This window comes from Megalobrama amblycephala, linkage group LG12 (assembly GCF_018812025.1).
Source record: "Megalobrama amblycephala isolate DHTTF-2021 linkage group LG12, ASM1881202v1, whole genome shotgun sequence".
Taxonomy (NCBI): domain Eukaryota; kingdom Metazoa; phylum Chordata; class Actinopteri; order Cypriniformes; family Xenocyprididae; genus Megalobrama; species Megalobrama amblycephala.
In genome coordinates, this window is record NC_063055.1 from 23379711 (window position 1) to 23400512 (window position 20802).

General features: G+C 38.0%; 1 protein-coding gene across 2 annotated transcripts in view; it reads right to left on the reverse strand.

The window, feature by feature from the left end:
• Nucleotides 1–20802, reverse strand: part of wnt2bb (wingless-type MMTV integration site family, member 2Bb) — a 42560-nt gene that overhangs the window by 9975 nt on the left and 11783 nt on the right. Inside the window, exon 1 of one of the 2 annotated variants that reach the window (XM_048210467.1) lies at nucleotides 2441–4124. The exons of the other annotated variant lie outside the window; for it this stretch is intronic. Coding sequence (XP_048066424.1) covers nucleotides 2441–2799 — 359 coding nt within the window. The 5' untranslated portion in view covers nucleotides 2800–4124. Of the gene's footprint in view, nucleotides 1–2440; nucleotides 4125–20802 lie in introns of those variants that run through there. 2 annotated transcript variants of the gene reach the window in all.

A 20802-nucleotide genomic window follows, 5' to 3' on the forward strand; every position in this document is an offset into this window, starting at 1 on the left:
TTGAACGATAAGTAGATAGATAGATAGATAGATAGATAGATACACTATAAAAAATGTTTCTTGTTTCAACTTAAATTACATTCGTGCTACCTTAAAATTTTAAGTTTAGTCAACTCAAATATCCAATTTGTCACTTAGTACAACTTCACATTTCAAGTTAACTAAACTTAAAATTTTAAGGCAGCACGAACACTTACTTTTTTTAAGTTGAAACAACATTTTTTTTACAGGATAGATAGATAGATAGATAGATAGATAGATAGATAGATAGATAGATAGATAGATAGATAGATAGATAGATAGATAGATAGATAGATAGATAGATAGATAGATAGATAGATAGATAGATAGATGCAAATTTATATGATTTAAAAATATGAATTAAATGTAATAATTTAACTTTTGTGGACAAGGGTGGAAGATCATTTTATGTCTCAGAATACATTATGTGTTGAATTTCTTTGGATTGCAATTCAGTAAGTTCCAATTAATATTCCAATTCATCTTGCTGTGGTGTTTCCAATTCTCATGAATTTAAAGGAAGCCAGTTTTCAGTTCTGAATTTTGCCAAACACAGTACAAAAGCTCAAAGGTCAAAGATGAAGTTCACTTCAAAGGACACACACACACCTTTCTATCTGTGTGGAAGTCCAGGACAGGCTTACGTCTGGCTTCATCTCTGTGTGTGTCTGTGAAATAAGTTCACTAGTATGAGACACTAACAGGCTGCCCAGTAGCTTAAGAGGATTCCTGCTCTGTCTGCTTAAAGTGATGGATGAGCAGATCAGAGAGAGAGAAAGAAGGAGCAAGCGATCCCTTTCTCTCTGGCTCTGGTGAGTGCCTCGCATTGGGAATGTCAGCCTGACTTATTACACCACGATAGTAACAAAAGCCTTGCTTTCCTCTGGTTTCTTTCTTTCTTAGGTCTGTGCAAATCAAACTTAATATTAAACTGATTTCTGAGCTGTTAGTAAGGACTGACGCAGTTGTTAGGGGTCCAGTAACATATATGATCTTCATCAGAGTGTGGCAGAGTGGCATTAAATTAATATTTGTTGCACACAACCACACACATATATTCTAAGTATACATAAAACCCAACCACTCCCTAACTACATTTATATATGTGAGCAATGAGCATGTGGCTGGTTTTTCATGATTGCTCAGGCTCACTGCACTGTAGTCACCAGCTAAGTGTGTGCGCATCTAAGCAGGAGGCCTGACACATATTGCAGTTATTTCATTTATTCTTATGTTATTGGCTGGCACAACACCTCAAGCACACCATGAAAACCCAACCCATAACTCTGATATAATTATGTGCAGGGCCTGTTACCATACATAAGCACAAGCTCTGGGAAAAACCCCATCCCTCATGAGCATTTAAAATGATATTCTGAGGGGGCGAAATGCATGGTTTGTGTGTTTCTAGAATAATTGCGTTTTAAATGCCAATATCTTGGTGGAGAGGGCGGTGGAGCTGCGTTCCTGCACCAAACACAACGTGTGTGTTCATTTAAGTAGGCTACTTGAGTTGACTGCCATCTCTCGACCTCTGTCTGCCCACCACCAGGGTGAAAATTACGGGGAGTTTGGGGGGTCTGAACCCCATAATTAAGGCTTAAACTTCGACAAAACAAATAAAAAGGTTGGGGGTCTCACAAGTACGTATCCTTTCACATATAAGTATAGCTATTTCAACAGCGTTGTCAAACAAAAACAATGTTTTTAGTTACCTCAAAGTTAGATTACAAGTTATTCAGACCGCGCTTACAGAGACGCTCGCGAACAGAAGCCGCGTTCGCCTGAGAAGATAACCATAGTAACAGCTGCTCGAGCACTTTGGATCCGTAGCTACAAAATATCCGTACTGTCTTTGTTTATCACTCCCATTATGTTTACATAGGATAGACGGCATAGGCCTAAGTATATAACAAAAGAGCTTTGTTTAAAATGTATTTAAGATAGTTGTTTGGCTAAATGTGCTAGGGGTGCCAAGCAATTCGGCTGTGCGAGACGAACCTCAACATATTTCACCACAATGACAGAAATTGCTTTAAGAAGTCAAACATTCTGAACCCTGCTCTATACTTTAAATTATCACTAAAACGCCGATATTATTAAAAACATTGCCTCAAGGTTAAAAACTGTTTTTCATTAACCTAAAGTAAAAATGAACTACAGACCTGCACACCGCACTTAAACCACTGTTATTCTGTCACTAAATAAAAAACATATATATATATATATATATATATATATATATATATATATATATATATATATATATATATATATATATATCTCACAATAACAGACATTTACAAATGTCCAGTTTCCCAAATGACAGCTCGGTCACCGTGAGCAGAAAAAAAACGCCCGGTTTCTGCGCGCGAGTGTGCGCCAGCGGCGGCGCGCGGGGATGCTGGACGCTACTCACCACCAGGACGAGTCCACGCGCGGTGTGAGGATGAGCAGGAGTAAGAGGAGCGCGCAACACAACCGCGAGGACGCACGGGGACCGTAGGATGAGCCTGAGCTGTTTCTGATTATATGTCTTAATCCTGAGCCTCCGGGAGCAGCGGTAGATCTGTTGAGAATCCGGGGCGACCCAAGAACTTTACCGCAGCCAAACATAGTTGAGCGTGTCCTCCAGCGGTGATAAGAAAACACGAATCTGTACTGTAGGAAACGGGTGTAAAGAGCGTTTAGGTCTGCGGGGACCTGCTGAAGTTTGGATTTCTGATAGCTGGACAGATGTACAGAGTTCCGTGCGGACGATGCACGGACGGATATCATGTATCTGCCCGGATATTAGCGTGTGCCATATAAAAGTATTCCCCGAGATCTGGCAACCGCAGCAGAAATAATCCAAGCCAGACGGCAGGTTCAGAGAGCGCTTTCTTTTCTTTTTTTCACCTCCTCTTGAGAACAGATGAAGTCTCGGTGAGGTGCAATTTGATCAGCAAGAGTGCCAACTTTTCCACTTTTTCTCCCCACGTTTTGCGTTTAGGCAGGGCTGTGAAACACGCGCCTCTCCGTTTTTCCATTGGAGTCTGCGAGCGCTGATAGCAGACTGCGCGAGATAAACCGGGGCGATGAACTGTGCGAACTGCAGACCGAAGGGGTGGGCGACGGGGGGAGAGAGAGAGGGGCGATAGGAATGTTGACAGCCCGCCGTCTCTCCGCTCTTATTGGGTAAAGCTCACAGAGACCGGAGCCCCGGGGAAGCTTGAGCTCGCGCGGGATACGCGCCGTTCCCTGGTCAGTGGAGACACGCGCCACGCTCCTTTCACCTGCTGAACGACACGCAGCATCCTCATTTACACACTACGCTGGAGTTCAGCCTCACAAACACAATATTTAGGACGTGGGAGAAAATGAGACTACACACTTTGTATTTTTTAATCGCTGTCATAGCAATATATTTGTTTACATCCAGTTAACTTGTAACAGCAATGTCAGTCACTTGTACAAATATTATCCGTTCACTTAACTCGACTTTCCAATTAAAGGCCACAACAACAACAACAATAATAATAACCGTTGTACTTAATGAAGACATTGGCCTCAAACTTAATTTTTCAATTATAGTGAGTAAAAACGTTTTACAGTGTGGGCTTCAGCGATACCGTATAGTGACAAATATACATCAATAATATTCAATGACTGGAAAAATTGTTTACATTATAAAGTCAGATATCTATTTAGTTTTTTAAGCGTATTTTGCTCGATAGTATGCAGTTGCAAAACCCATATAATGACAGCTGTATCTAAAAATAAAAACACTTATTACAATCAAATATTTTAATACACTCAAGAACGCAGCATTCGCACTGATTGCAACCGCAATAGTCTTTATCGTCTGGAGAGATGCGCGTGTCTGAATACACAAGCTCGTGTTTACAGATAAGACTCTAGAGCTTGCACGAGTGCTGCTGTGTATAAACATCTCGCGGATTCCAGTTTCAAAACATCACATAGTTGCCTGTTGCATGACTCTCTAGATAAGCAACACCATTCTCCTCATTAATGTAATGTGCAGGAGCTGTAATCCCACAATGGTCTGTCTTAACTGTTTCAGGTGCTGGTCATATAATTAGAATATCATCAAAAATTTGATTTATTTCACTAATTCCATTCAAAAAGTGAAACTTGTATATTATATTCATTCATTACACCCAGACTGATATATTTCAAATGTTTATTTCTTTTAATTTTGATGATTATAACTGACAACTAAGGAAATCCCAAATTCAGTATCTCAGAAAATTAGAATATTACTTAAGACCAATACAAAGAAAGGATTTTTAGAAATCTTGGCCAACTGAAAAGTATGAACATGAAAAGTATGAGCATGTACAGCACTCAATACTTAGTTGGGGCTCCTTTTACCTGAATTACTGCTGCAATGCAGTATCAGTCTGTGGCACTGCTCAGGTGTTATGAGAGCCCAGGTTGCTCTGATAGTGGCCTTCAGCTCTTCTGCATTGTTGGGTCTGGCATATCGCATCTTCCTCTTCACAATACCCCATAGATTTTCTATGGGGTTAAGGTCAGGCGAGTTTGCTGGCCAATAAAGAAAAGGGATACCATGGTCCTTAAACCAGGTACTGGTAGCTTTGGCACTGTGTGCAGGTGCCAAGTCCTGTTGAAAAATGAAATCTGCATCTCCATAAAGTTGGTCAGCAGCAGGAAGCATGAAGTGCTCTAAAACTGCCTGGTATACAGCTGTGTTGACCTTGGACCTCAGAAAACATAGTGGACCAACACCAGCAGATGACATGGCACCCCAAACCATCACTGACTGTGGAAACTTTACACTGGACCTCAGGCAACGTGGATTGTGTGCCTCTCCTCTCTTCCTCCAGACTCTGGGACCCTGATTTCCAAAGGAAATGCAAAATTTACTTTCATCAGAGAACATAACTTTGGACCACTCAGCAGCAGTCCAGTCCCTTTTGTCTTTAGCCCAGGCGAGACGCCTCGGACGCTGTCTGTTGTTCAAGAGTGGCTTGACACAAGGAATGAAACAGCTGAAACCCATGTCTTGCATACGTCTGTGCGTAGTGGTTCTTGAAGCACTGACTCCAGCTGCAGTCCACTCTTTGTGAATCTCCCCCACATTTTTGAATGTGTTTTGTTTCACAAACCTTTTCACAATATTCTAATTTTCTGAGATACTGAATTTGGGATTTTCCTTAGTTGTCAGTTATAATCATCAAAATTAAAAGAAATAAACATTTGAAATATATCAGTCTGTGTGTAATGAATGAATATCATATACAAGTTTCACTTTTTGAATGGAATTAGTGAAATAAATAAACTTTTTGATGATATTCTAATTATATGACCAGCACCTGTATAAATATTGCAGCATCCTAAGTTTAAATGGCTGCACCGCTCCTAATGTAAAATAGACTATTTAATCCACACAGTATAAAGCATTCAAATACCCAGTTCCAAAAGTAGCAACTTTAGCTCCAGATGAGGGATCTGCAACACCCAAGACTGCACTTCTGTAACACTTCACTGAGCACTTGAAAGTGAACTGACGCAGAAATAGGCCCAAATCCCTGTTGGAATTGAAACTATTAGCGTTAACTGCACTTTCCACCAGGGATTAAATGAACAATTATAATGTTTAGCTGTAAATCCTAAATTAGGCTAATCTTCTTGTCCTGAAATTTTCATTTGTACTTAAACTTTAGCCCCTTAGATGCTTTTGTTCACCTAAAGCTGGCACGGCTTATAGTCTGTGTGAGAGTGAAACAGAGAGGCCTATCCTCTAAACGTGGAGCACATTTGTGCCTGCCAGTTCAGATGGTGATTTTATGGTAAATAAAGAGGAATTATAAAATGACAAATAATAGTAAATGAAAGTATACACTGAAAACAATTTGCTAGTCTAGTCCAGTCATTTTTATCCAGTCATGTGGACAGTTATATAGGTACATTCTTACTGATGCAGTTAACTGTTTTCAAAATGATAAACTAATATATATATATATATATATATATATACAAACCCGATTCCAAAAAAGTTGGGACACTGTACAAATTGTGAATAAAAACAGAATGCAATGATGTGGAAGTTTCAAATTTCAATATTTTATTCAGAATACAACATAGATGATATATCAAATGTTTAAACTGAGAAAATGTATCATTTTAAGGGAAAAATAAGTTGATTTTAAATTTCATGGCATCAACACATCTCAAAAAAGTTGGGACAAGGCCATGTTTACCACTGTGTGGCATCCCCTCTTCTTTTTATAACAGTCTGCAAACGTCTGGGGACTGAGGAGACAAGTTGCTCAAGTTTAGGAATAGGAATGTTGTCCCATTCTTGTCTAATACAGGCTTCTAGTTGTTCAACTGTCTTAGGTCTTCTTCTTCCTCTTTATGATGCGCCAAATGTTTTCTATGGGTGAAAGATCTGGACTGCAGGCTGGCCATTTCAGAACCCAGATCCTTCTTCTACGCAGCCATGATGTTGTAATTGATGCAGTATGTGGTCTGGCATTGTCATGTTGGAAAATGCAAGGTCTTCCCTGAAAGAGACGACATCTGGATGGGAGCATATGTTGTTCTAGAACTTGGATATACCTTTCAGCATTGATGGTGCCTTTCCAGATGCCACACGCACTCATGCAACTCCATACCATCAGGGATGCAGGCTTCTGAACTGAGCGCTGATATCAACTTGGGTTGTCCTTGTCCTCTTTAGTCCGGATGACATGGTGTCCCAGTTTTCCAAAAAGAACTTCAAATTTTGATTCAAATTCTGACCACAGAACAGTTTTCCACTTTGCTACAGTTCATTTTAAAAGAGACTTGGCCCAGAGTCTTTTTTGACCTATAGAGTTTTAGCCAGCAACGGCAAATGGCATGGTGGATTGTGTTCACCGACAATGTTTTCTGGAAGTATTCCTGAGCCCATGTTGTGATTTCCATTACAGTAGCATTCCTGTATGTGATGCAGTGCCGTCTAGGGGCCCGAAGATCACAGGCATCCAGTATGGTTTTCCGGCCTTGACCCTTACGCACAGAGATTGTTCCAGATTCTCTGAATCTTTGGATGATATTATGCACTGTAGATGATAATAACTTCAAACTCTTTGCAGTTTCTCTCTGAGAAACTCCTTTCTGATATTGCTCCACTATTTTTCGCCACAGCATTGGGGGGAATTGGTGATCCTCTGCCCATCTTGACTTCTGAGAGACACTGCCACTCTGAGAGGCTCTTTTTATACCCAATCATGTTGCCAATTAACCTAATAAGTTGCAAATTGGTCAACCAGCTGTTCCTTATATGTACATTTAACTTTTCCGGCCTCTTATTGCTACCTGTCCCAACTTTTTTGGAATGTGTAGCTCTCATGAAATCCAAAATAAGCCAATATTTGGCATGACATTTCAAAATGTCTCACTTTCAACATTTGATATGTTATCTATATTCTATTGTGAATAAAATATAAGTTTATGAGATTTGTAAATTATTGCATTCCTTTTTTATTCACCATTTGTAGAGTGTCCCATTTTTTTTGGAATTGGGTTTGTGTGTATATATATACTGCTGATAAACCAAAGGAACTGAAAACTAAAAAGTAAAAAAGCAATCTTCCTATCATCAAATCAGAAATGCAGATCATCTGACAAATCTTCTATCTATCTATCTGTCTGTCTGTCTAAAAATTTTATATACATATGTGACCACAAAACCAATCATAAGGGTCAATTTTTTGAGATTTATGCATCATCTGAAAGCTGAATAAATAAGCTTTCAATTGATGCATGGTTTGTTATGATAGGATAATATTTGGCTGAGATACAACTATTTGAAGATCTGGAATCTGAGGGTGCAAAAAAATCTAAATATTGAGAAAATCACATTTAAAGTTGTCCAAATGAAGTCCTTAGCAAAGCATATCCACTCACAAACATCATTTTTTGATATATTTATTGTAGGAAATTTACAAAATATCTTCATGGAACATGATCTTTACTTGATATCCTAAAGATTTTTGGCATAAAAGAAAAATCAATAATTTTGACCCATACAATGTATTTTTGGCTATTGCCGTGTGACATATGACTGGTTTTGTGTTTTAGGGTCACATATATATATTATTTGTCACATGATCTTTGTTTTACATAATGCATTTCCCTTTGACATAACATTAAAAGTTTTAGGCTCTGTGGTTTTGAAAGAAGTCTCTTATGCTTTATTATAATGGCAAAGCTGAATTTTCATGTTGAAAATAGTTGTGCTGATTTCTGTGGAAACTGTGATACATGTTTTGTTTGTTTTTTCTCCAGAATTCTTTGATGAATAGAAAGTTCAAAAGAACTGCATTTAATGGAAATAGAAATCTTTAATAACATTATAAATGCCTTTGTCACTTTTAATGTCTTTCTTTACTGAATAGAAGTATTAAAATCTAAAAACAACAACAACAACAAAAAAAATCTTACTGACCCCAAACTTTTAAAAAAGGTAGTATACATACATATAGGCTACGGACATACATACATGCATAAATTAGAGAAACCCAAATTAACAAGCACATTACTGTGATACTGAACATTGAGGTTTGGCTGGATGCAGAATGCCATAACTCCATGAGATCAGCTCTCAGTCATGCCTGTGTGTGTGTGTGTGTGTGTGTGTGTGTCTCTCTCTCTTTCTGACTGCTCTATAATAGACGGAACAGACACTCAAGGTGACCATAGGGTACAGGAACACCTGAGAGAATGAGCTCACAAGTTTATTTCTGTACCTGTGTGTGAATCTGAACCTGTGTTTGTGTGACAGGTCTTAACTCTTCAGTGTCGTCAGGTTTGGCCCTGTTTCAGGAATGAGGACACTGTGAGTGTCCTCCTGCCTGCTCTTTTAGAAATCCACCGCTGGCTATTTTAGAAAGGGGCTCTGGGAAACACTCACCTGATTATAAAACCTCTCTTAACTGTTCAAGTTCTGCTAATCCTGTCCAATAATACATATAAATCAGTACAGCTGTGTACTTCCTGTAAAATGCTAAAGAGTCTGTGAATTCTCATCAATGCTTGTGTGAAGGTACATTTATAATATGTGTTATGAACACCTGTTCTACCATTGATCGCCTTTTCACAAATAGGGGTACAATTTGGTGTCCCCTACTTAGAATAATGATTGTTTTTATCAAATAATTGTAATAAAAATGGTTTCATTATTAAAGGGATAGTTCACCCAAAAACGAAAATTCTGTCATACACCCTCATGTCGTTCCAAACCTGTAAGACTTTTGTTCATCTTCAGAACACTAAGATCTTTTTGATGAAATCTGAGAGCTTTGGTTTAGTCCAAATTTTCTGAAGAGACATAATCGCTTTATATGATGAACAGAATGAATTTAGGCTTTTATTCACATGTAAATATTGATCAACTCACATCAGTTGTGGTAAACAGAAGCTCAAAAATGTTTGCTTGATGCATGCAAGAACCAACAAGGTTCATTCTCGTGTGTTATGCAGCACGTTTGAGCTTCTGCAAGAGGTTTGTTCTCGCATGTCAAGCAGGTTCAGTCGAGCTTCTGTTTATGTTCGCTGATCAATGTTCATATGTGAATCAAAGCCTAAATTCAATCTGTTCATTAAGTTTTATGATCTCTTTATGAACTTTTTGAAGCCTCAAAGTGTCAGTTGCGTAGCTGTCTATGGAGGGACAGAAAGCTCTCAGATTTCATCAAAAAGATCTTCATTTTTGATAATCTTACAGGTTTGGAACGACTTTTCATTTTTGGGTGAACTATCCCTTTAAGTTATTATAATTAACATCTAAGAAGTAACATCATTTTAACATTTTCTATAGGAGGGAAGACAAGTAAATACATTATTTTGTTTCATCTGCTTAATTTTTTTTTCTATCATGACAACTCTCAGAAGAGTTTAGCACGGTAATGGATTTTTCTACAGAATCAGCACAGAAAAAAAATCAGCAGATTCCATCGGAGCCTGGTTATGTCATATTGCTTCACATTTTCAACATGAAGCTGCTGATGTTGAAAGTTATAAAGCTGAAGTTTTATAGTTCTCTACATTGTTCACAGAAAAAGCCTGTGACTTTGTGGGAATACGAACCCATCAGCACAGTTTTCAAAACTAATGCTGATAAAGCAGAAGACTCATAATAATGACATTAGAACATCAGTTCTGCAATACTCCATGAATACTGATATACACACTAAATAACAGACCAGTTTGATGTATTTGTAAAACATTTTGATCTTCTGACTTAATCCAAAATCAGACTGGCTGCCATACAAACAGAAGATGTAGACGACTAGTGCGGTGGATGAGCAGAGCACAAGTGACAATTAACATTACTCAGTATGTATCAGTATGTAAGAATAAATCATCTAAATATACCTCCACTAGAGAGAGAGAGAGAGAGAGAGAGAGAGAGAGAGAGAGAAAAAGAAAAGAGAGTGAGAGACTGCTCATGCTGTCATCTGTCTTAGACTTTACACTAATTTATGGTCTTGTATTTTTGGATGGTCTGACAGCATGATGGAATCTATTCACAATTAGACACTCTGAATCTAAATCTCTTTCCAGCTACTGTACACACATACAAACACACTCTCAATCAAAAACACTTATGTACCATTTAGTTACATAAGTGATATAAACAGCCGAGATAGAATTTATTGTGGTTTTCTGAATAAATTTGTTGGCCTCGTAGCTTTTTTTTCATTGATTTAGGGCCATTTACAGTGCAAGTTAATAGTAAAGTAGACATTTATCACCACAAATGTATATATATTTAGACTGTAGATTTAGAATGATTTACTATCAGCTTAGAGTTAGTCAGTGTTGGTATGAATCTAAACTGGCAGTCAAAAGTTTGGAATAATGTTTTAATGTTTTGAAAGAAGTTCTCGTATGCTCACCAAGGTAAATACAGTAAAAACTGCATTATTGTGAAATATTAAAATAATTGTTTTCTATTTTAATATATTTTAAAATGTATTCCTGTGATATTAAAGCTGAATTTTCATCAGCCATTACTCTAGTCTTCAGTGTCACATGATCCTTCAGAAATCATTCTAATATGCCGATTTGGTGCTCAAGAATCTTTTATCAATGCTAAAAACAGTTGTGCTGCTTAATATTGTTATGGACAAAACTCTGTTTTCAACACTGACAATAATAAGAACTATTATTAATAACTGAACACCAATAATAATTAATAATAACTAAGTACTAAATCAGCATATTAGAATGATTTCTGATGGATCATGTGACACTAAAGAATGGAGTAATGACTGGTTTTCATCTTTTTCATTACAGGAATTAATTACATTTTAATATATTAATATTTTAAAATGAAATAATATTTCACAATATAGCTATTTTATTGTATTTTGATCAAATAAATTATTCAGCCTTTGTGAGCGGTAGAGACTTCTTTCAAAAACATTAAAATGATCTTAAAGGTCCCGTTTTTCGTGTTTTTTTAAAGCTTTGATTGTGTTTATAGTGTGCAATATAACATGTGTTCATGTTTCGCGTGTAAAAAAACACAGTTTTTTTTCACATAATTTACTTATCTGTATACCGCTGTTTCCACTGTCATAAAAACGGGCTGATGACTTCCTTGTTCTATGAAGTCGCTCCTTCAGAAATACGTAACGAGTTCTGATTGTGCCAGCGGTTCCTGTGTTGTGATTCGACAGCAGTTTAGCGCATCTTGCCCGGAAAGGTCACGCCTCTTACCATAACGTGGAGATGCACGCGCTCAGTGTTATTGTAAACATGTCTTTAATTTTACCCTATCAATTTGAGCCGGTATCAGACCCGGTGATTGGACTGCGGGATGAAAATAACAGCGTTTCAACGACATGGCGACAAACACACTCTACAAACGCAACTCTTGTGTATTCCTGTGGGCGGAGGTTAGTCAAAAACTGTTTTAGTGACGTCATTAAAGAAGGAAGTAGTGGGATGTAGTCCAAACTGGCCGTTCGATGTAGGCGACTTCTGTTAAATAAAATATCTCGCTTGGCATTGAACTTTGAGCTTTAAAATTTTACAGATTTTATTTATACTCTAACAACAACATTACACACTAACTAAAGTTTGAAACATGGGATCATGAAGAACGGGACCTTTAATTTAATTAAAAATCTTAATTATTGCAATCTTTTGACCAGTGTATATGCCTTCAGAAACTTCATAAGTGATTTCAGTTGTTTCAATAATTTGTGAGGCTGTGTGTATGTGTGTGGGGGACAGGATACAGCTCAGCACTGGGAACCACAGATGAGGAAATGATGCAGGAGAGACTCTCTGTCTCTTTCCCCGTCTGTCTCTGAGTCATGCAGTGAGGGTCACATGTCATGACGCATCACCATTTGAGCATTATCTGTCCGCTGCTACTTTCTGACCTTAGAATAGCTACTGCAAAAAAAGGTGACCAACATTTACATACACACACACACACACACACACGCACACGCACACACACACACACACACACACACACACACACACACACACACACACACACACACACACACACACACAGGATCTGACTAGGCAGGAGAACACACAGCCTAAAATAAGTTCCCATTTCCAGACTGGGCCCCTCACTGTCTGCATCACTGTCTGTCTTCTGAGAGGAGAACAGATGCATATACTGTAGAGGGAGTGTCAATGCTTTATACTGGTTCTCATCTCCTTTCCTTCTCTGTGGTTATTATGGGGAAATCTCTCTTTCTCTCTCTCTCTGGCATGCTGCCTTCCTGCTCAACCAGATTAATGTGTTTATAACTAATTCAGCGATTTCAGTAAACAAGTCCTGGCGCAACCTCTCTCACTCTCTGTCTCTATTTGTTTCCTCTCTCCCTCTCACTTTTCCTCGCAAGAGTATTACCTCTCTCTATATATAGTAATACAATGAAAAATGTAAAATGTAAAAAAAATAAATAAATAAAACAATTGTTAAAAATTACTTGAGGCAAAAAATGTGTAAGATATTACATTTTCAAAAATAAAAAGGTTTAATAATTATTAAAAATGGAATTTTTCTTTTTTTTTTTAATTAATACTTTTATAGTGTACAAGAAATTTTCTAGTTTTGTCTTCTTGCAATAATCCTCGAACACCCTTAAAACAGTTACTTGAGAGTCAAAAATGTGTAAGATATTACCTTTTTGGAGAATGCATCTCAAATTAAGTTTTTTTAACCCACTGTCAAATAATATTTCTAAGTATACATCTTTTTCTCATTTATGCTTAAAACAAGAAAAACAAAAATCAACGTGACAACGTATTATGGACAGCGAATCACAATACACTGGGCCAGCTAACCAATTTCGGTCCATTGCGTATTTTTGAGGGATGTGAACCAACTCTTTAAGAGGGTAAACTTTATTATTCAACTGAACTGTGCACATAGCCTGTTTTAAACACTTATTACTCTGTCAATGCACATCCTTGAAAGACCGCAGTTTTCCAATGTATTTAGTTACTTTGACTTCTCAAGAATGTCAATAGTATAACCCATTTCAGATGCATCCAAAATTACAACAACAGTGGTTACATAAAAACATATTTTATTTATTTATTTATTTTTTAATCAAAATTAGGGACAGTGATTCAGTATAGCTGAATACTGTTAGGGACATGTCCCTAGCGTCCCTACTAAATTCTATGTTCATCTATACATCCATCCATCCATCCATCGTATTTTGGATGCTGATTCACAGCATGGGATGTGATTTTTATTTATTTTTTTGGGGTGTATTGCTCAATGTAATGATCATATTTAGACATGGATCTGTTACATGCAGACCACCTCTTACAGCACAGCAGGAAGGAACAACCCCAGTGATCTGTATAAGATCATATCTGCTCTTTCACTACTCATGTCCTACATGTCACAGAGCCTCATGGTGTATAATATGTGTGTGTGAGTTAATGTGTCTTCGTCAGCAGTGCTGTCAGCTCTGTGCAGGGTCAGGGTGTTGATGTGTCTGTGAATGTGCCTCACTTTCCCTTTCTGTCTCTCACTCGCTCACTCTTTCGCACGGTGCAGGCTGGTTTGTTGAAGCGGAGCTGTTTATTTAGCAGAATTTGCTCTGATCTCTTGCACTACAGGAGAATGCTGAATTCTAAACTGCTGCACGGTCATGTGATGGCCTGTACATTTAACCGAGGAGCAAATCTAGGGATATAATGTGGACCGAATGTCAGCTGATTTTGAAAGCTGAAGCTGATGAATTTTAAATAAGATGGAAGTGATCTGAAGTGAATTTAGATTAAGGCTTTGTTCACACTGCACTCAGTTCTGATTTGTTTTCAGACTTGATCTTTAATAACTTAAATTGGTACTTAAAGGGGTAGTGAAAATGAAAATTCTGTCATCATTTACTCCCCCTCAAGTTGTTCCAAACCTGTATAAATTTCTTTGTTCTGCTGAACACAAAGGAAGATACTTGGAAGAATGTTTGTAACCAAGCAGATATCGCCCCCCCATTGACTACCATAGTATTTTAGTATTGAGATCTGCTTGGTTAAAAACATTCTTCCAAATATCTTCTTTTTGGTGAGTAAATGATGACAGAATTTTCATTTTTGGTTGAACTATCCCTTTAACCACTGGCAAAATGGGCTTTCAATAAAACCTGACTGTCTATACAGTAGAAAGGGTATTTTTTTTTTTTTTTTTTTTAAATAATCGGTGCTTTCTGACTAGAGAAAACAGAGAAAAAAGGCTGTTGTCTTCCCTTTTGCCAGATAGGTAGGAAAACTTCAACATCCATAATGCACTAGGCATGTTGCCATCCAAGGCCACTCCCACCAGTCTGCTATGAATACGCTTACCACAGTCAAATATCGCCTTGCTTTAGTTGGGAATACTTCTTAGCAAACTTTTAATCATAATGGTATCGACTTGTAATGTTCCAGGGTGCAAGAATTCAAAGAGTAAATGTTTAGCGGCAATGAGTCTGTCGGTTTCCAGTGAAGGATCCATCACGTTGTAGGCTAAAGGCTGCAAAGAACCGTAAATACGGAAAGAATGCCATGATGGAAAACCTGAAAAGCCTTAGTGTTTGTAATCAACGTATCAAACCGGATGACCACGAATACAGTGTTTTTAGAACAATGCCATTGAGTACACGTAAGAAAGCTGTTGCCATAGTGTTCCATTACACCATAATGCTGTTTAAACAGTAGACATAGTATGATACAGTTTTCAGTGATAAACCTACCCTTACAATAACTGTTCTAGTAATAACCCTCTGTCAATCCGACTGTCCGTGGGCAGGGATAAAAGTATAATCTGTAGTTTTCACAAAAGCCCTGGAGCTGTCAAAAGTACGCCAGATGATGCATTTTGCATCATCCTGCGGACTTTTGTTGCCAAATAAATGTGAATTTTCCAGTCCAATAACAAAGAGAATGAGTAAACATTGTTCATTTATACTACCGACATTGTAACAATACAATGCGGATTGAAAATCGGCAAAGTTACACTTTAAGCATCAACATTATGCCAAGACGCGTAATGGAGGAAAACTGACAGCAACATGTCCAACTCACTGTCCATGCTCGTGTCCATCATGACATCTTCCCGTGGTATTGAATTTACAAAGTGCATTAAAGTACTGCATTTACACATTAATACATATACTTTGTCTAAAACAGGTACATTCACTCACTCACCACTCAATACATTGTGAATGTCACAATGCAAACATGAATTCAGAATGAATAAATTCAGCTTTTTTTGTGTATGGCATCACAGTCATTGTTTCAGAAAGACAAAAAAAACAACTTGAAATCCATTCTCACTGTTTTAAATCTAATATTTTTTTGCAGATTTAGACTGAAGACATCTAAACAAATCTGGTTTGCATCCAAAAATATAATCTTTGCTGCCTGTCTGAACAAAGTCTTAGTTTAGTTAGATTAGTTTAAGTTAAACTTTATTGTTCAGCCTTAGCTGAAACTAGGTCTTTGGCCTTGCTGTACCTACGACAATAACAATTCACATACTTCCACATCAAACACAAATAATACATAATGCAATCACATTACCTACATCACTTCATTTCTAACCACTTATTCAAAAGACCAATAGCATATGGTACAAATGTTTGTTTATATATATATTTAGTTGCCTTTGATGTCCTATAATGATGACCAGATGGTAATAATTCAAAGGCATAATTAAGAGGATGAGTTCACTTCTACTTTTAGCAAAGTATGCTGTTATAAACTGCTATATCATATAATTGATCTATTGAATTTCGCTTGGATCCTACAGTTTTACGTGCTATCCTTACTTTATTTACATATGTTATTCATCTGAATCAATCAGTTATTATACCCTATAAAACACTCTCAACTAAAGGCCTACTGATGTAAACTAAACTTTACTAAAAAAATTTAAATTCTGTCATCATTTACTCAACCTCATGTCATTAAAAACCTGTATGAATGTCTTTCTTTGGTGGAGCATGAAAGAAGATATTCTGAAAAATGTCCAAGTAGCCTATTGATTTTTTTTTTTTTCAGTGGGTCAATATTTGGACCTCACCATTCTTCAAAATATCTTCTTTTGTATTATAAACAACAACAGAGTTTGGAATTACATGAGGGTGAATGATGAATGAAAACGAAGAGAGAATTTTCATTTTTAGGTGAACTATTCCTTTAAGCACAAAGTGCCAAAAAAAGCACTTTGGTTCAAACTGAAGAACTGTTTGTAATGTTATGTACATAAATGTATGCTTGTGTTTTTGTGTGTGTACATACTCTGTAACGGTCACACGTGATGTTTTAGCCTGGAGGGGGTCAACATGAGAAGGCAGAGAGAGGGAGAATGAGAGTACCTCACTATTCTCTGAGCGATGACACCATTTCTAACTTGCTGCAGGTGTTTGTGTGTGTGTGTGTGTGTGTAGCCTGAATGTAGAACAGGCTACAGGAAAGCTTTGATATTCGAGCCAGGACGGACCTGCTCTACACCACAGATCAACCAGCACACAGCCGAAACATATTCTGTTTCGATTTATACAAACTCTCTGTCTCTTTTGATGCTTGTTTCACTCTTTCTCCTGTGAAATCAAATTGATAAGGCTGTATTGGCATGACTATCAAAGAAGCAAAGAATTATTCATTACAATTATGGGTGACTAAAGCAATACAACTGTTGCTGACTTATATGTGTTCTGTGATATCTCTAATCAGCTGAAACTAAAATCTGCATTTGTTTATGGCAGTGGTTCACATTTTCTAATCTATTCCTGTTTTTGTTCATTCTTTACAAGTTGAAATCTTAGATATTTTAACAGAAAGGTCATGTATGTCTCTGCCCAATCTTCCATACGGTTTTTGCAGTGGATCTTTGGCAGGGTCATCAATGTGGATTGCAAAATGTACCATAGAGTGCAGAGAGTCAATGCTAAAATGGATTCAACAGAATCATTAATATGACAATACCGTGAAATAACCAATATGCTTGAACAAAACTGAAGTTGTAAGTTCTTGACATATCTGCACTTGACTGAATGACTCATTAATAGTTTAGGTGTATGCAAATTAATTACTTTTTTCAAAGTTCCAGATGCTTCATATTTCTGTGGATTGGATCTGATAGAGAGATCTGTGCTAACTGCTCATATTTCATCAGTTCTGCCAAATAACACTTCGAGAAATCATTTTTCAAAAAAAAAAAAAAAAAAAAAAAAAATCAAACTGTTATTCCTCTGAACGACCACTACAGCTGAATGATTTGTGTTTCTTTCATCATTCTCCAGAGACAAATGGTGAGAGAGAGAGAGAGAGAGATAGAAGCAGCGAGAAAGAGAGATACCGCATTTGGCTGGAAATTTTTTACCGTGTGTTAAAACTATTGGCAGGTGATATTAGAGGATTGCAGCACCTTTGTTTCCTGAGATGGTGATATTTCTCTGCTGATGTCATTTTGATGTGATGGAACAGAGTATGTTTCTTTGTCTTTTTCTCTCTGTGTGCTACACATGAGTTGGAAGAACATTCAGATCACAGATCAATACCCAGAAAGATAGAATGATAGAACGATAGACAGACAGAACAAAAGAACAACAGATAGATAAAACAATAGATCAATAAAACGATAAATAGATATAGATAGAACGAACAACAGAGAACGACAAATAGAATGATAGAACAAAATATAGACAATGATAGAGAGAATGACAGAACAAATAATAGAAAGAATGACAGAACAAATAGGCAGAATGATAAAGATAGAACAAATAATAGAAAGAATGATAGAACAAATGATAGAATATATTGAATGATTCAACAAATGACAGAAAGAACGATAGACAGAATGACAGATAGATAAAACGAAAGAACGATAAATAGAATAATAGAACGAACGATAGGCAGAACAATAGAAAATGATAGAACAAATGATAGATTGATCATTCTATCTATCGTTTGTTCTATAATTATATCTGTCATTCTATTATTCTATCATTCTGTGTATACTTTTTTCTGTCATTCTTTCTATCATTCTGTCTATATTTTTGTTCTGTCATTCTACCAATCATTCTGTCTGTCATTTGTTTAATCATTCTTACAAATAACAGACAGAATGTTAGGTAGAATGACAGAACAAATGATAGAACAACAGATAGAATTATAGAACAAAAGATAGGATGAAAGAATAAAACAATCAAACACTGGATGGATGGATGGATACGAGTGTTAGACACTCTGGCTCTTTTTGTAGAATGACTGAGAGACGGGTTTGTGTGAGAAAGCAGGCTGCTCTGGGGACATGGACCCTCTGACCTGAGATGGACTCCTGTGCATCTCTGGTGCTGTTTTCTGTACCTGCAGAGAAGACTGACTGAGCATCTCGAATCTCTGGGCCTCGTTTCTGGCCAGTGTCTGGCTTCTCCTCCTGCCTGCCTGAGTTATGATTTTGCAAGCAGCGTGAAACCATTCTCCATTTCAAATGAAGTCAGCCGCTGAAAAGGCCAAAAAACTTTTACCCAACTCCAGCCATATTTCACCTGAGAGAGAAAAAGAGTGAGAGAGAGCAAAAGAGAGACCACTGACCAGACCGCTCTACCATGGCAATCTTCACCTCACAGTTGAGTTAACATCAAATATCTATAAGTTTGATAGTAATGAATCATTATCATTAATGAATCATGAGAAAAATGGTTTAAAATGACCAAGATGTCTTTTTGTTTAAAAGAAGAGAGGAAGATGAAAGATTCAAGGGGGAGGGCGGAGGTTTAGGTGGTCTGGTCTGTTGTAGATTACACAGATCTTAGAGGCCTGGTCGTGCTGTTCCACAGCCCCTAAACCAGAACATAGTCTGCCCCCCACCCACCATGTGCTTTTAATAGAATCCATGGTGGTCCCCCTGTACGTACCCTCTTTGTCTTATTCTCTCTCTTTCTGTGATGTGGCTGTTGTGATTTGACAGCTTGTAATGTCAGACTACTTTTGCTAGCTGTGTGTTCCTCACATCCACACACACTTATTTTCTCCTGTCCCGGCTTGATATACAGAGACAAGTAAAAGTAAGCTGTTTGTAGGTTGATTTACCTGAAAAGTGTAAACACTGTAGCGCTATCAAAACACTGTACTGTTTGTTTGAGCATCTCAACATGCCAGACACAGCAACATTGGCTCAACCAATGGTGCAAGGCTGGACGGGATTCTCTCACACTGTGAGATATACCGATCAGGCATTATGACCACCTACCTAATATTGTGTTGGTCCAGCTTTTGCTGCCAAAACAGCCCTGACCCATTGAGGCATGGACTCCACTAGACCCCTGAAGGTGTGTTGTGGTATCTGGTACCAAGATGTCAGTAGCAGATCCTTTAAGTCCTATAAGTTGTGAGGTGGAGCCTCCATGGATCGGAATTGCTTGTTCAGCGCATCCCACAGATGCTCCATTGGACTGAGATCTGGGGAATTTGGAGGCTAAGTCAACACCTTAAACTTGTTGTGCTCCTCAAACCGTTCCTGAACCATACTTTGTGGCAGGGCACATTATCCTGCTGAAAAAAACCACAGCCACCAGGGAATACCGTTTCCATGAAAGGGTGTACATAGTCTGCAACAATGCTTAGGTAGGTGGTACATGTCAAAGTAACATTCACAAGGATGTCAGGACCCAAGGTTTCCCAGCAGTCCATTGCCCAAAGAATCACACTGCCTCCACTGGCTTGCCTTCTTCCCATAGTGCATCCTGGTGCCAAATGTTCCCCAGGTAGGCGACGCACACAGACATCCACGTGATGTAAAAGAAAACGTGATTCATCAGACCAGGCCACCTTCTTCTATTGCTCCATGGTCCAGTTCTGATGCTCACGTGCCCACTGTTGGTGCTTTCGGTGGTGGACAGGGTCAGCATGGGCACCCTGACTGGTCTGCGGCTATGCAGCCCCATACGCAACAAACTGCGATGCACTGTGTATTTTGACACTTTTCTGTCAGAACCAGCATTAACTTCTAGAGCAACCTGAGCTACAGTAGCTCGTCTCTTGGATCGGACCACACGGGCCAGCCTTCGCTCCTCACATGCATCATGAGCCTTGGCCACCCATGACCCTGTTCCTTCCTTGGACCACATTTGATAGATAACCACTGACCACTGCAGACCGGGAACACCCAACAAGAGCTGCAGTTTTGGAGATGCTCTCACCCAGTCGTCTAGCCATAACAATTTGGCCCTTGTCAAACTCGCTCAAATCTTACGCTTGCCCATTTCTCCTGCTTCTAACACATCAACT